The sequence below is a fragment of the Poecilia mexicana genome, unplaced genomic scaffold, assembly GCF_051168715.1.
Source record: "Poecilia mexicana isolate PSO_F unplaced genomic scaffold, ASM5116871v1 scaffold_14, whole genome shotgun sequence".
NCBI classification, from domain to species: Eukaryota; Metazoa; Chordata; class Actinopteri; order Cyprinodontiformes; family Poeciliidae; genus Poecilia; species Poecilia mexicana.
The window spans coordinates 8,759,228-8,773,331 of NW_028263383.1; the positions used below are offsets into that span (position 1 = coordinate 8,759,228).

A 14,104-nucleotide genomic window follows, 5' to 3' on the forward strand; every position below is an offset into this window, starting at 1 on the left:
TATTCAAAATATAAAAATTATCTAAATTCTGGGGGAGGATAAAACTGTAGTGCAGTCCTGGAAGAAAGATTGTGAAATCATCCCTCAGTCATACTGACTGCAAATGGATAAAAAAGATAAAAAGTACGCCCTAACAGCCACCATTATTGCTCATATCAAAACCACTACTGCTTATTATAAACAAAATTTGTGTAATTTGTAATTGCTTGGAGTAGAACATTCTCAAAATATAAAATAGACTTGAAGAAAAACAATAATATGACAATAACAACTGTTCTATTGTTATTGTCATAAATAAAAGGAAGATTTTCCTTTAATTTCAGGACAATCTTCCTGAAATTGAAGACAATGGTGTGGATTACCCTGATATAAAGCCAGAGGGACTATTGATCCCTAATAAACTGCATCTTCAGTCTGGGAACGGAGCGTACATCTTGACGCTGCAGTGACGTAGACAGAGGCCGTTTCCGTAGCAACTGTGCGCGGTCCGTTACCCGCAGCGGTCGCTGTTCAGATCAGATCCGATCAGGGAGCGGAGCGGAGCGGAGCGTTTTTCTCGTCAGTTACCGGGATTCCACCTCTGGGTTGCGGGGTGTCGAGACACGGGGGCGGCGCAGTATCGAGGTGGGGAGCCCGCAGGTCCGTGCGGAGATGCTGAACATGTGGAAAGTCAGGGAGCTGGTGGACAAAGCGTGAGTACCAACCGAGATGGAGGCGCAGAGCTAACCCGCTAAGTGGCCCGTGAGCTAACCGGTGATTGAGCAGCTCTCACCGGGCAGCATCATTAACTTTTATCGCTGATGGAGGAAAGAATACGGGCCTTCAGCTGTTAGCTTTGACCACTTGGCAAACTGCCAGCCTTGTCCCATGAATTAATATGTCGACGCGTTTTCATCGTTATCTCTTATGGCATCATTGTAAAGTGAGAATGTGTTTGTGGCTTTCAGTTAGCTAATTCGGCTATAAGCAGGTCAGGTGTTGTTATCCCTCAGAGTGCTGCTGCAGCAGACTAACAGCCTAGCTGTCCCACCCCGGTGATGCTCACCATCTCCATGTCCGCCCAGCACATTGCACACCTCCAACAGGAAGGAGGCTGATTGATAATGACGGACATATAACCAGCTAAGCATGTTGTATTCTCAACATTCACATTATCCCGATGAGGCCCACAGCAATGTAGCATGCTGGCAAAGAAACACATACTTTAGTAGGACATGTGTGCTTCTAAACACATGCATTGTGTTTTTATGCCTCTGTGATGTAGGTTTATGAATGTAGTTATTACAGTGTAGCCATGCAGGAGGAAGAAAATCTTCTTGTACTCTTTGTTCCTGCAACTGCATGCATTGACTTTGGCTGAGTAAAATCAAAACTAACCCAAAAGTGTAGGTGCAACCACTAATGAGGTTTCTTCAACTCTGTTTCTGATTCAGGATATGGGGATGCCTACTGACATTTAGTTTGTGACTCTTACTGCTCTAGCTAGTGTAAAAGAGTGACATTAAGACTAATAACAATAAGTAGTACATCTTTAAACTAGGTTTGGAGTCCAAATACATCCACATTTCTTCTGCGTAATTTTGTAAAGTTTATTTCCATCCATGTTTGTAGATTTATAACATATTTCTGCGAAGCTGCAATGCTAACTGACAGAGTTTACGGAGGATTATTATAATGTTTTGATAATGGACCCATAAGGAAGTATAAATACATTACTGCACAATATCAAGAATACATGTCATTGTGATGCTACAACAACAAATATTTTTTTATAAAGCCACAAAGTATTGCATGCTGCAATAAGCAATAAATCAATCGCATGATAATTTCCTTTTGGATGATTTATTGTTTTTCTCTCTCTACCAAAACCTGGGTGGCAAAGGTTTTCAGCATGGTGCATTGGTTTTGTTTGAAGGACAGTTTTCTTTAGCTTCATAATTCATTTTATTTGTTGTTTTGTTTATTTATTTGGGGTATTTAAAATGTTGTTTGTTAATCTTTTGAGAATGTGTTCTTGCGTTATTATGCCATCACCATTTTATGACTTGGAAAATGTTCTCAAAACAACAATATTATCATTTATTGCAATAACGTTTGGGACAATTTATCATCCAGCAGAATCAGTCATCTTGACTGGCCTACTTGCAACTGAAAATAAAGACAAAAAGTATTAAGTGGAGTTAACATTAAGACCAGAGAAGGAAGAATACAGACGAGGGAGTAGATGAAGCAGCACGGGGCTTGAAATGGAGTAACAGACAACAGCTTCCATCAGCTGTTGGTTGTGGCTGGCTGAGCATGATGAATACACTCCATTATTGATCTGCCTCCATAGAACTGGCAGCAGAGGCATTTCTTTTCCAGCATATTAAGAGTCACGCTAATATAAAGCTTTCTGCTTTCTGCGATGGCTGATTATAACACAGTTAAAAGTGGCTGCTGCCTGGGATAAATCATTGATCATTGTTGGTTTTCTCTTGCTGTGAGTTTGGCAGGTTTCAGAGAACAAAGAGATGGGGAGTAAGGCAGGAAAAGAAAGGGACTGCTTACTGTGAACAAGCACTGAAAGAGAAATGACAGGAGTTATTTTAAACTGATGATTCTCGGACTAAATTGTTACCTGAATAAGCGTTGGGTATGAAGAGATTGGCATTGTATGTACAGGAAAACAGAGAGTAGAAAGTGAAGTACAGGAACAAAGAAGACAGGAAACAACATACCTGTGTTCACCTCCCTTTGATGTACAGACTTGCTCTTTTCCCTCTTTGTGCCTCAGAAAGCTTCTGCCTCTTTGCCCACATCTGTTATCTGATAAAGAGTTCAGCAGCACAAAGGATTTTCCAAAGTGTATTTGTTATTCAGCGAAGCAGGATTCTGCCAGTCCTCAGACAAAACGCTAAAGCTTATTTGTGGTTTTGTGTTCTGAATGAGTTGTTGTAATTAGCTAGTAGATAATTTTTATTTGTATAGATGAAAATTGCAAGGTGCTTCACAGTAAAATAACATGAAATAAGTACAAATTCAGGTTTTTGCTCGTTCTTCTGCTCAGTCTGTTGAAGTTTTTTTTGCTTATCTTTCCATGTTAAGACAAAATAAGATGTGATGCATACAAGTTTTATAGTCACACTGGTGATGTTAACAGGTATAAATGTTTGTGTCAACAGCACTAATGTGGTGATGAACTACTCAGAGATAGAGTCTAAGGTTAGAGAAGCTACCAACGATGACCCCTGGGGGCCTTCTGGACAGCTAATGGGAGAGATAGCCAAGTAGGTGTAACAACACACACACACACACACGCACACACACGCACGCACGCACGCACACACACACATACACACAGTCATGAGATGTGATCTGTTTTACTCATGGATGCCAGCAGAATGACCATAAATGTGTGTGTGTGTTTATAGAGCTACGTTTATGTATGAGCAGTTCCCAGAGGTGATGAACATGCTGTGGACGAGGATGCTGAAGGATAATAAGAAGAACTGGAGAAGAGTGTACAAGGTAGGACTGCCACACATCGTGTCTGTGTTCCCTGAAGTCTGCTCTGGGTTTATTGAAGCAGGGTTAGAGGTCTCTTTGCTTGACGTCAGGCCTACATATGGCTTCTTCCCATGTTTTTCACGTGAGGGACCGTGACCAGGCCCAGTTTCCTTCTGTCTGTATTTCATTTTTTTAGGTTGAGTTTTCTTTTTACATTTGTGTGTCGCATCCCAGGATCTTGATTGGGTCTCATGTGTTGTTGATGTTATGAATAACTTTTTTTTATTGCATTTGACGGTTTGCAGTCGGTGTTGAGCTGGTTCCCCCTGCTTGTGGTTGAGAGGCTATTTTACAATCTTTTTTGCGGGACCGCTCTGCATCCTGTTCCAGAAATGAAATGTTTTCTTGCATTTTGAGTTGCAGACGGAGCAACACTGATCTAAAACCAAATTATATCTATTATAAGCTGTTCAAACATTTCTGGATTACGTCAGTTTGAAAAGCCTCATTTTCTTGTGAAGGCAATTCTGACCTTACTTCATTCTTATTACTTCAACTTTTTTTTAAACAAAACTACTACAGCAGGTGTGTCATCATGTGTTTTGAAAAACCTGCAGAATTTCTCTCACTGGTTCTGTACGTCCATCACTTGCAGTGAAGAAGAGAAACATAATTTCATCAGCGACACGAAATGTTGCAGCTCTGTAAGCGAGGCTTCTTGCATTAAATTTTTAACCAGCTCCTGTTTTTTTAACATATCACTATGAAATGATCACTGAGCTCAGAGGAATAATGTAAAATTACTTTTTGACGGTTGGAAAAATGAAACCTCTGTCTCTCAAGTCAAGTTTGTCTGTGTAGCATTTCAGCAACAAGGCAGTGCAAAGTGCTTCACTGCATAAAAACATAATACAGTAATAATTTATGAAACAAGCAATAAACATTACAAATGCCATCATCAGAACCATCAGGCAAATATACATCCAATATAATATTTAGCCTTGATTTAAAGGAACTCAGTGTTTCAGCCTGCAGTTTTCTAGAAGTTTGTTCCAGATTTGTGGTGCATAGAAGCTGAATGCTGCTTCTCCACGTTTGGTTCTGGACCACCAACCTGCCCGTTTGAGCAGTTTGAATTTCTGCACGCTTCTGCGCAGCTGCAAGCCTCAGTTTGTCTTTTCTTTCTAACACACTGCAGAGTCCATCAACTTCAAGGCTAAATTCATTGTATGTATTAATTGTATCTTAGCAAAGAGAAACTGCTTAAATGTTTTAGCAAGCAGTTTAAAGGATCAAAGATAAAGCATTACAACTTATGAAGTTATGCTTCATAATGCTGCCACTGCTTTACACACCTGAGCAGTGGCAGCCAAAATCAGCCAAGCCGTGAATCCGGGTTGCTTCTCTCTTCGTCTTTCTAATATCCGCGTCTCTCCTCCAGGCCTTACTCTTGCTTGCCTACCTGATCAGGAACGGCTCTGAGAGAGTCGTCACCAGCGCCAGAGAACACATCTATGACCTGCGATCTCTAGAAAACTATCATTTTATCGGTGAGTCTCTCTCTTTGCAATTTTTAAACTTTTCTTTTTGCTTATCTTGTGTTGAAAATTCAATACTAGCATTTATCCAAGCATTTGGATTAAGATATTTCAAGGTTTCCCCCAGAATACTCGGTAAGCCCGATGGTTGGGCGCTAGGGCGGTATTTCATCTAGTGACTTGTTGTGTTTTAGAGTTAAAAAATGTTTAAAGTTAACAGGAAATTTGAAAATCCATCCATCGTCTGTCCCTAGTGGGGTCAGGAAGGTTGCTGGTGCCTCTCCAGCGAACGTTTCAGGCAAGAGGCGGGGTACAGCCTGGACAGGTTGCCAGTCTCTCGCAGGGCAACACAGAGACACACAGGACACACAACCAGAGAGACCAATTAACCTGACAGTCATGTTTTTGGACTGTGGGAGGAAGCCAGAGTACCCAGAGAGAACATGCAAACTCCATGCAGAAAGACCCCAGACTGGGAATCAAACCCAGAACCTTCTTACTGCAAGGCAACAGCTCTACCAACTGCACCACTGTGCAGCGCCGACATTTGAAAATATCACTTGATAATTATGTTATTGACAAATTGGGAGATTAATACCTGAAAACCAACTATAAAGTCTTAAAAATTGCAAACATTTTAAAAAGACTTAAAAAATAAGCAGTTCTTAGCCTGCTGGGGGCACAAGTAAAGTCTGGTGGCCCGCCAGGCTTTTTTTTTTTTTTCTGAAGGAAACCCTGTGTTTTGTCTTTGAATAAAAAGCAATAAATGGTTTTATAGGTTTGTATCAGTGACTGTATCTGTTGGGTTCATCTGCAGATGAGAATGGGAAGGATCAAGGAATAAACGTGCGTCAGAAGGTGAAGGAGATGGTGGAGTTCATCCAGGATGATGACAGACTCAGAGAGGAGAGAAAGAAAGCAAAGAAGAACAAGGATAAATATATTGGAGTCTCCTCTGACAGTATGGGCGGTGGAGGTGGCAGCTTTAAGAACTGTAAGTAGCTCACAGCGTTCGTCTGACAGCTTGAGTGGATTAAAATGAAAATACAATCCCTCCTGGAGAACCTCAGAAATATATTTTCTACAGCAAATGTAGCATGCTTTAAATCTCTAAAGGCGTAATACTATAAGCGAGTAAATTACTGCACCGGTTTATTATTTTCAAATGTAAAATTAGGTTGGTAACTGCTAAAAATGGAAAATCATTGAAGAATGTTTCTGACCTTTTGTTTTCTGCAAAGGTATTTGCCATTACCTATAACATTTAAGGCTTCAGAGACAAACTTGGAGAAAATATTTAATCACTTTTTGCAGCTCTGACCTCTTTATTGCTGTTATATTTTAAATTATTTATGGTATAAAAAATATGTAGTTAAAATAAGGGTTTAAACAGCCAGATTTGTTTATGCTGAATCTCTGTTTTTGATCTTTTTTTCTTCCAGCGAACGAATTGGATCGTAATAAGTGGGATGAGGACTGGGACAAGAGCAGAGGAGCTTTCCCTTTCAGCGAGAAGCTCGGAGAGATCAGTGACAAGATAGGCAGCACCATCGACGACACACTGAACAAGTTCAGAAAGAAGGAGCGAGACGACTCGCCTGACCGGATCAGGTAAACCGACACACACTCCGACAGCAGGAACGATCATGAGTCATATTCAAATTACTTCCTTCATGTGGATCCACTGTGGATCAACTTAAAATCAAAAATATATGGGGTGGAAAAACGTTGCAAAATTCAAACTAGCAGTTAACTGAAGTAAATTTTAATTCAGTTTAAGCATTTAGTTTTCTGCAGCTCACCTGTCCCTGCAGACTTTTTCTGAGGATCCAAAAGATCTCATTGTTCCAGCGTATCAGTCAGGAGAAGGATCTAAAACAGTGCACAGTATAAATTGCAACAACAATGTTAGATTTCTTCAACATTAATACAAAGACAATATAAAAACTAGTAAAGGAGACGTTCAATAGGCCTACAGTAACACTGAAGAAGCAATATTATAATATGTTGCACTTATTATATATCTGGGCTGATACGTAGGATCACAACGCAGACACCAGACTTGGCTAAAATCCTTCAAACCCTTGTGGGATGATATGTTGTGTTTTGCTAAAAGTGCATAAACCATGCTGCACAACAGACGTACAAATATATTTAATCTCTGTTTTAAGGAGATTAATAACAGAGAAAACCAGTTAAACAGAGATCCGAACCCTTCAGACTTCCACAAAGACACAGCAGATCAACCTTTGCATAATCCCCTGAGCTCTGATGCGTCCCTTATCTGGTTGCCATAGTGACAACGAGGAGGAGAGAGGATCAAGAAACGGGAGGCAGGAGACGATCGAATTTAAAGACGAGGAGGAAACGGTCACGACGAAGAGCATCCAGATCACACAAGCGACAGAAACCACGACCACCACCACGAGGAAACGCAGCGGGGCGGCGAGCAGCAAGACGCTGGACCTGGGGGCTGCGGCGCACTACACCGGAGACAAGAGCCCAGAAGAAAAGGTACACACCGTTTCTACGGTGACAGTCATCTTCACCTTTGAAGGTTTAATTGCTACGTCTTACTCCTCAGTCGTCGGCGAAGCAGACTTCCAGCAGTGGACTGGCTGACCTGCTGGTGATTGACCCTTCAAACAACGAGAGCACAGCGGCAGGTAAACACACACACATTCCTCTCCTACGCTGTCCAAACACACTTCTGTCATGATCCGTGTTTCTGTGTATTTATTTTAAGGTATTTCTGTGTTCAGTTTCTGTCCTGAGTCTCTGTTGTTTCTGCGTCTTCCCTGTTGATTCCTTCCCAGGTGTGTCTCATTCCTTGATTAGCCTCTATGTGTATTTAGTCCCACCTGTTGTTTTTGTCTCTTGTCGGAACCTCGTATGTCATTTGTCGTCTGTCTGCGTGCCATCACAGTCTTACTGTAAAGTCCTGTGTTGGTTAGCTCTCTTATTCAGTCCTCAGTTTTTCAGTCGCTACCGGTATTTAGCTGTGTGCTATTGTCTCTGCCGTGCTGCCTGATCTGGACTGTTTTGAGCCACATTCATTATTAAATTCATCATCTTCATCACAACCTGGGTCGTCGGCGTTCTCTCTCACCACCACAAACCACACCTCATGACAACTTCTGTGTCCTGTGGTAAGTTTGTGTTTGTCTTCACTCACCCAGCAGGGACTTCAGACCTCATAGGGGGCTTTGCTGACTTCTCCTCACCTGCAGCCTCTGCCAGCCTCCCCACCTCCACTGGTAAACGCCTCCCCTCACTGCTCCTTTAAGACCTTCATCATGCCCTCAAAATAAAGAGGATTAGTTCACAATCACACATTTTAAGACATAAAATACAAATTTAAGAAATATATCAGTTTATGCAGGTTGTCTACCTGTGTCTAAGTGAATCCATTAGGCTTAGAAACAAGCACAGTCTGAGTGAGTATTGAATTTAATCCAAGGATTTCCCAGGTCTGGATATAAAAAGAAAATAGAAAATTTACAGACATTATTTCCTATTCTGTTGTCTGAATGTTGTTGTTTCTTCCTTATTCTTTTTTTAAATTTTCCTTCCTTTCATCTTTATTACAGTTAATTATTGATGTTTTTACCTGTGAGAGGCCAAATTACTTCGTATTACTCAGAGGTGGGCAGAGAACCCAAAAATTACACTCAAGTAAGAGTAGCAATACTTCAATATATTTTTTACTCAAGTAAAAAGTAGCCTTCGAAGAAATTACTCAACTAACAGCAGAAAAGTATTTAGTAAAAAGTCTACTGAAGTACTGAGTAACTGATCAAATTATCAATTTCTAATTTAAAAATTACATCGTCAGATAAAACAAAATGTAAAGTTAAGTGGAAATTTTGGTATTTTAAGGAACAAAATTAAAATAATTCATATAAGTAACAAAAAGTAACAAACCGAAATCAGTTTCTTTCAATAAAAAACGTATGAAACTTTAACAAAACTGCAGCTGTGTGTCTGTGTCTGGTCAATTTTTGGTTAAAACATGTTTGTTTTTCATTCAGCGGTTAGAGAATCCAGAAATTTTACTCAAGTAAGAGAAGCGACTCAAGTAAAAAGTACAGCGTAGTAAAAATACTCCTAAAAGTGCATTTTTTTTCAAAAACGCTGTTCAAGTAAATGTAATTGAGTAAAAGTAACCAGTTACTACCCTGCTCTGGTATTACTTAACCATTACTTTTTTTTTGACCAGCTGCTGCCTCTTCCAATGGAAACGGGGACTTTGGGGACTGGAGCTCCTTTTCAGGAAATCCTCCTGCTCCATCTAGCTCCGGTCCTTCGCAGCCGGTTACCGACCTGTTTGGCAGCGGACCGTCACCGCCGCCGGCGCCGACTTCAAACCCGTCCTCTGCCCCCCCATCTGCTGAGCTGTTTGACCTGATGAGCGGAGTCAACCATCAGCCAACCAATCCACACACGACGCTCAGCGCTTCCCAGAGCATGACCTTCTCTCTTGGCGGGGTGACGCCGGGAGGATCCGTTGCCATGCCTACGATGCCACACTCCCGCTCTCAACAGGTATCAAAGGAAATATGAATTTGTTAAGCATTTTGAAAAAATGTTACATTATTGAGGGCTAATATTGTTGAAAAAAATAGTCTAACGTATTTTCCGCACTATAGAGCGCACTATTACATAATCATCTATTTTTGATCTTTTTCGTATATAAACCACACCAGACTACAAGGCGCATTAAACGAAACAAAACAGTCAGATAAGTCAGTCAGTCAAAGCACATTGCGTATTACTCCGCGACACTCCTGACGACGGCAGCCGTAATGTAAAGTAAAACGTTTTGACAGAGCGCCGTCAGCGCCGTGTGCCACACAAAATCACTTCAAGGTCAGTAAGCACAACCAAAATTAATCCACATTAATTCACGAGAGGGGCCTGTTTTACTCCACAATATGTAAGGCGTACCTTTATTTAAATAAAATTAAGTGCACCTTGTAGATTATTCTAGACCTAAAATTTAGAATTAGGACTTGTATTGGCAAAAGGTATTTACTCAAAACATTTGCTGCTACACAGTATCATTTTGTTGCTGCACCTCTAAGCTCATCTCTCACCTTTTAATAAAAACCATAACCCAGGAATAAATCAGACAAATTTGTTTCAGAATTTGGTGGGCATGGTGTCCCAGCAGCCAATAGGATCGCAGCAAAAGGCTGGAATTGGAAGTCAGGGGTCGTTAGGGTCAACTTGGTCTGACCCGTCCGTCAATATCAGCCTGGACTTCCTGTCAGCCGGACTCAACCACACAAAGACACCACCAACTCTGAACAATATAATCCAGCAACAAGGTAACGCCTTTACTGAGCTTTTTATCTGTTAAACACAAACAAATTGGACTTTCTGAAACTTATTATAGTGCTTTGCAAAAGTTTTTATACACCTTGAACCTTTTCACATGTTGAAAACCTCAAACTTCAGGGTATTTTATTGGGATTTTAACTTTGTGATTAATTAACATAATGTAGCACATAATGGTAAAGTTAGACACATCAAAATAAATTCTTCTGGACGATAAACTGTCCCAGAAGTTATTGCGACAAATGATGAAATTGTTATTTTTAAACAATGTCCAAGTACTTTTAGAGTGTTCTCGTTTCTTACTTATTTTTATTGGTCTGTCTCACAAAATACATATATTTTGTGGTTGTGCCATGTTCAACTATGAAAAGGGTCAAGATGTATGAATACTTTTGCAAGGCACTGGATTACCTCTGTAAGCTCTTCAAAATATTCAAAGGAAATATACACACAGTAATCCATAAACAACGTAGAATCAGATTTGTAAATGTGTGTGTGTGTGTGTGTGTGTGTGTGTGTGTGTGTGTGTGTGTGTGTGTGTGTGTGTGTGTGTGTGTGTGTGTGTGTGTTTTGCACAGGAGTGCCTCCGGTCAGCCTGTTGGCTCAGAGTTTTGGAGGACTAACCCTCAGCTCACCACCTCATGTGGCTCCCATCAGGCCGCCAGCCAACCCCATCATGGCCGGCGGCGCCATGGCGATGGGCATGCCTGCTCCCCTGGGCGTGGGCATGCCACCTTTGATGGCCACCGGCCTGCAGAGTGGAATTCCTGTGAACCCAGGGATGATGGGAATGAACATGAGCATGAATATGGGCATGGCCACCCCGGTGATGATGGGTGGCATGGCAGGTATGGGGGTGCCAGGAGTGGGAATGGGCCTGAGCCACTCCATCAGCCCCGCCGTGGTCCCACCCAAACAAGATGCCTTCGCTAACTTTGGCAGCTTTGGGAAATGAAGGTTTGCAGTCAAGTGTGTGTGTTTGTGAATGAGTGAGTGAGCATGAATGTGTGAAACTGCGAGTAAGCGAACTGCAGAAGGACTTTGCTGTACTTGAAGACAAACCTTGCATGTTTCACTGTCTGCCTCTGGGCTTTGGTGAGCTGGCGCCGGTGACTCTTTGCCATCGGTTCCCACCGATTCGCCGCAGAAGAAAGCAGAGGTGGAGCGAACGTGTCGGTACATAACCATCATTACTTCCCTTTACTGGAAAAATCATTGTCTTCACGAGTTTTTATAAAACCATATGTTATCCTCCATCGTTTAGTTTTTTCTGCACAAAAAAATTCAGTTTAGCTAAAATGGCACTGAGGCCTTAATTTTGCATTGTACATGAGAAGGTAATTTTTTTAAAATCCAAATTTAATTATAAAATTTAAGCCATTCCATTTATATTCCGACTTTGCAAAGCCCTTTTCAGACATGAATCATTTGCTGTTGTTTCACAACAAACAGCTTCATTCATACTGATGTGTTAATATGAGCTAGTCATGTAAGATTGGCCATCGGTGTTTGCAGGTCAAAAAGTAACAAGTCGTTTGGTGCCTACATCCATTTGTACCTGTAAACAAACCATTGTTTACCTGAGTACTCCACTTAGCTTTCACTGTAGTAAAGACATAAGTCATTAAAATCCTCAATTATTAGAAATAATTTAGTTAATTTGGATATTGTCTGAAAACTTGGTGTCAAACTCAATTCGGATTTATTTTTTTGCTACATTAAGACAAATTATGACCTCTGGTTTAACCAAATTAACTAATTTGGGTCATAATCGATCTCCTGTTGGTACGTATTGCTTCATTGGAGTTATGTGAACAGATTTCTTCACTGTAGGTCATGAAAATTACATATAATTGGCAGCTTTCAAAGTGAATATTTTGTGGGTGACTTGACAACTACAAAGGTCAGAAATGGTGAAGGGCTGAAATTATCAACACCTATAATTACTACATTCACTCCTTCACCAAGCTGAACCTGAAAACCATTTGACTTTCTATCTTCTACATACCACTACAAAGTATTTTGGTCTAAACTACAAAAGATATGAATTAGTGAATTATAAAGTTAATTTACAGTTTGCTCTTAACTCAGCCATAAACTAGATCAAGAAATAGTCTGAAAGCAGAAACTTTAGCAGCAGTCCCTAAGCTGTTTTAAAACCTGTGTGCTGAAGGGAAAATTATTTAGATCCTGCATCTTATTGTTGTAAAGAAAACCACTAATTAAAATTTTAGCGATGCTTTCGATTATTAAAATGATGATGGAATCTAAAACCAGCAGGAGGATTTTTCCTGCTTGAGTTTTGCCAGATTAAAGTAAATTTCTACTGTTCCTGTCTGAAAGGGGCTTTTGCTGGACCGCCAGCAGGGGGCAGAATGAGTCTCCTTAAAAACTAGTAACCTGCATTGTGCTTGATGGATGATGGATGGGGAAATACAAATTAACATCTGAACTCAGAGAAGCCCGTTTCCTTTTTCTCTTTTGGTTTAGTCTAACATTTTATTTTTAATCGGCTTGTTGCATTATAATATTTGGAGAAGTAGTACTGAATGATTCTTCCGTTTGACTTTCTGAATGCATTTACCACATAAAGGGCCAGTCAGTATTTTATTCAGAGTGCTACTGATTATTTTCTATTTATGCAACTTGTCCACGTGACTTCACAGATCTCAGTAAACTATTCAGTGTTGCTTTCTGACTCACCTACATTCATTAGCGTCTCTAACTTTTTTGCATACAAACCGTTTTTATGCATTGAGGTACAGAAGTATTTTCCTACCAACTTTGGTGGAAAGAATTACTCAAAAAAAAAAAAAAAGTTGTAACTTTACTTACACGTTTACAGTGGATTCTGGGAATACCTCTAACATTGTACCTTGAGTTGGAATCATTTTTCACCTATACTTCATAACCCATTGGTTAGAGAAGACGCTCCTCGACATTTGATTCAGATTAAATATGCTGGAGTTCAATCCAAATGGTTTGGGGTGACATTTGTGTGAGAAATGGATAACGGCCGTTTGTGACTTTATGTATGGGTCTAAGTTTCTTCTGTTTGATGTACAAACACAGCTAAGCAGAGCCTCTTGTCATTTTCTGAGGCGCTGCCCTCCAAATGACCAAATCTTTATTTTGTTACTCTCAGAATTATAATTCCATAGGTTTTAGTTTAATATTTTATTAGTTGTAAGGTTATGATCAAATAAAACTGCATTTGAAATGATTTAGTTTACTTGAATCATGTTTTTTTTTTCATTTTCCTTCAACACAGATCTTTTGATTTGATTGCTGTATATTTTCTGTACTTCATTAAACAATAAATTAAATTATAACATTAAACAGTTGGGTTTCATATTTTTGTTTATGTATTTTATTTCTTATTTACATTCTTAACAGTAATTTTAACAATACTGACAAATTGAAGTAACAAACAATTAAAAAAAAACATTTTCAAATGTTCTATAAAATGTAAGACTTAAAATAGGTTGCATCACATCAAGTGTCAATCCTTATGTAATGTATTCAGTGTTTTGTAATTTGTTTTAACTTGTACATAGTTTAATTTGTTTTACTTTTGTGTAATCACGTTATGTGTTGCAGATTTCTTCCCAGATCCCTCTTGCAAATGAGATCTGGATCTCAGTGGGTTTTTACTGGTTAATTTAAGGGGAGAAAGAAAATCTGGTGAACACCATGGTGAGGTTCAAGGAGCATTCTGAGCCCTTAAAAAAGCTGAT

General features: G+C 39.9%; 1 protein-coding gene across 1 annotated transcript; it reads left to right on the top strand.

Annotated features, from left to right (window-relative positions):
* The first annotated feature begins 505 nt into the window (after nucleotides 1-505).
* LOC106912324 (clathrin interactor 1-like) lies at nucleotides 506-13,706 on the top strand. The gene is made up of 12 exons (XM_088012739.1): nucleotides 506-692; nucleotides 3,165-3,269; nucleotides 3,414-3,510; nucleotides 4,931-5,039; nucleotides 5,845-6,021; nucleotides 6,470-6,638; nucleotides 7,325-7,541; nucleotides 7,612-7,693; nucleotides 8,207-8,284; nucleotides 9,247-9,572; nucleotides 10,174-10,357; nucleotides 10,946-13,706. The coding sequence occupies exons 1-12, from the start codon at nucleotides 652-654 to the stop codon at nucleotides 11,320-11,322; spliced, it is 1,962 nt and encodes a 653-aa protein (XP_087868865.1). The 5' UTR covers nucleotides 506-651; the 3' UTR covers nucleotides 11,323-13,706.
* The last annotated feature ends 398 nt before the right edge of the window (nucleotides 13,707-14,104 follow it).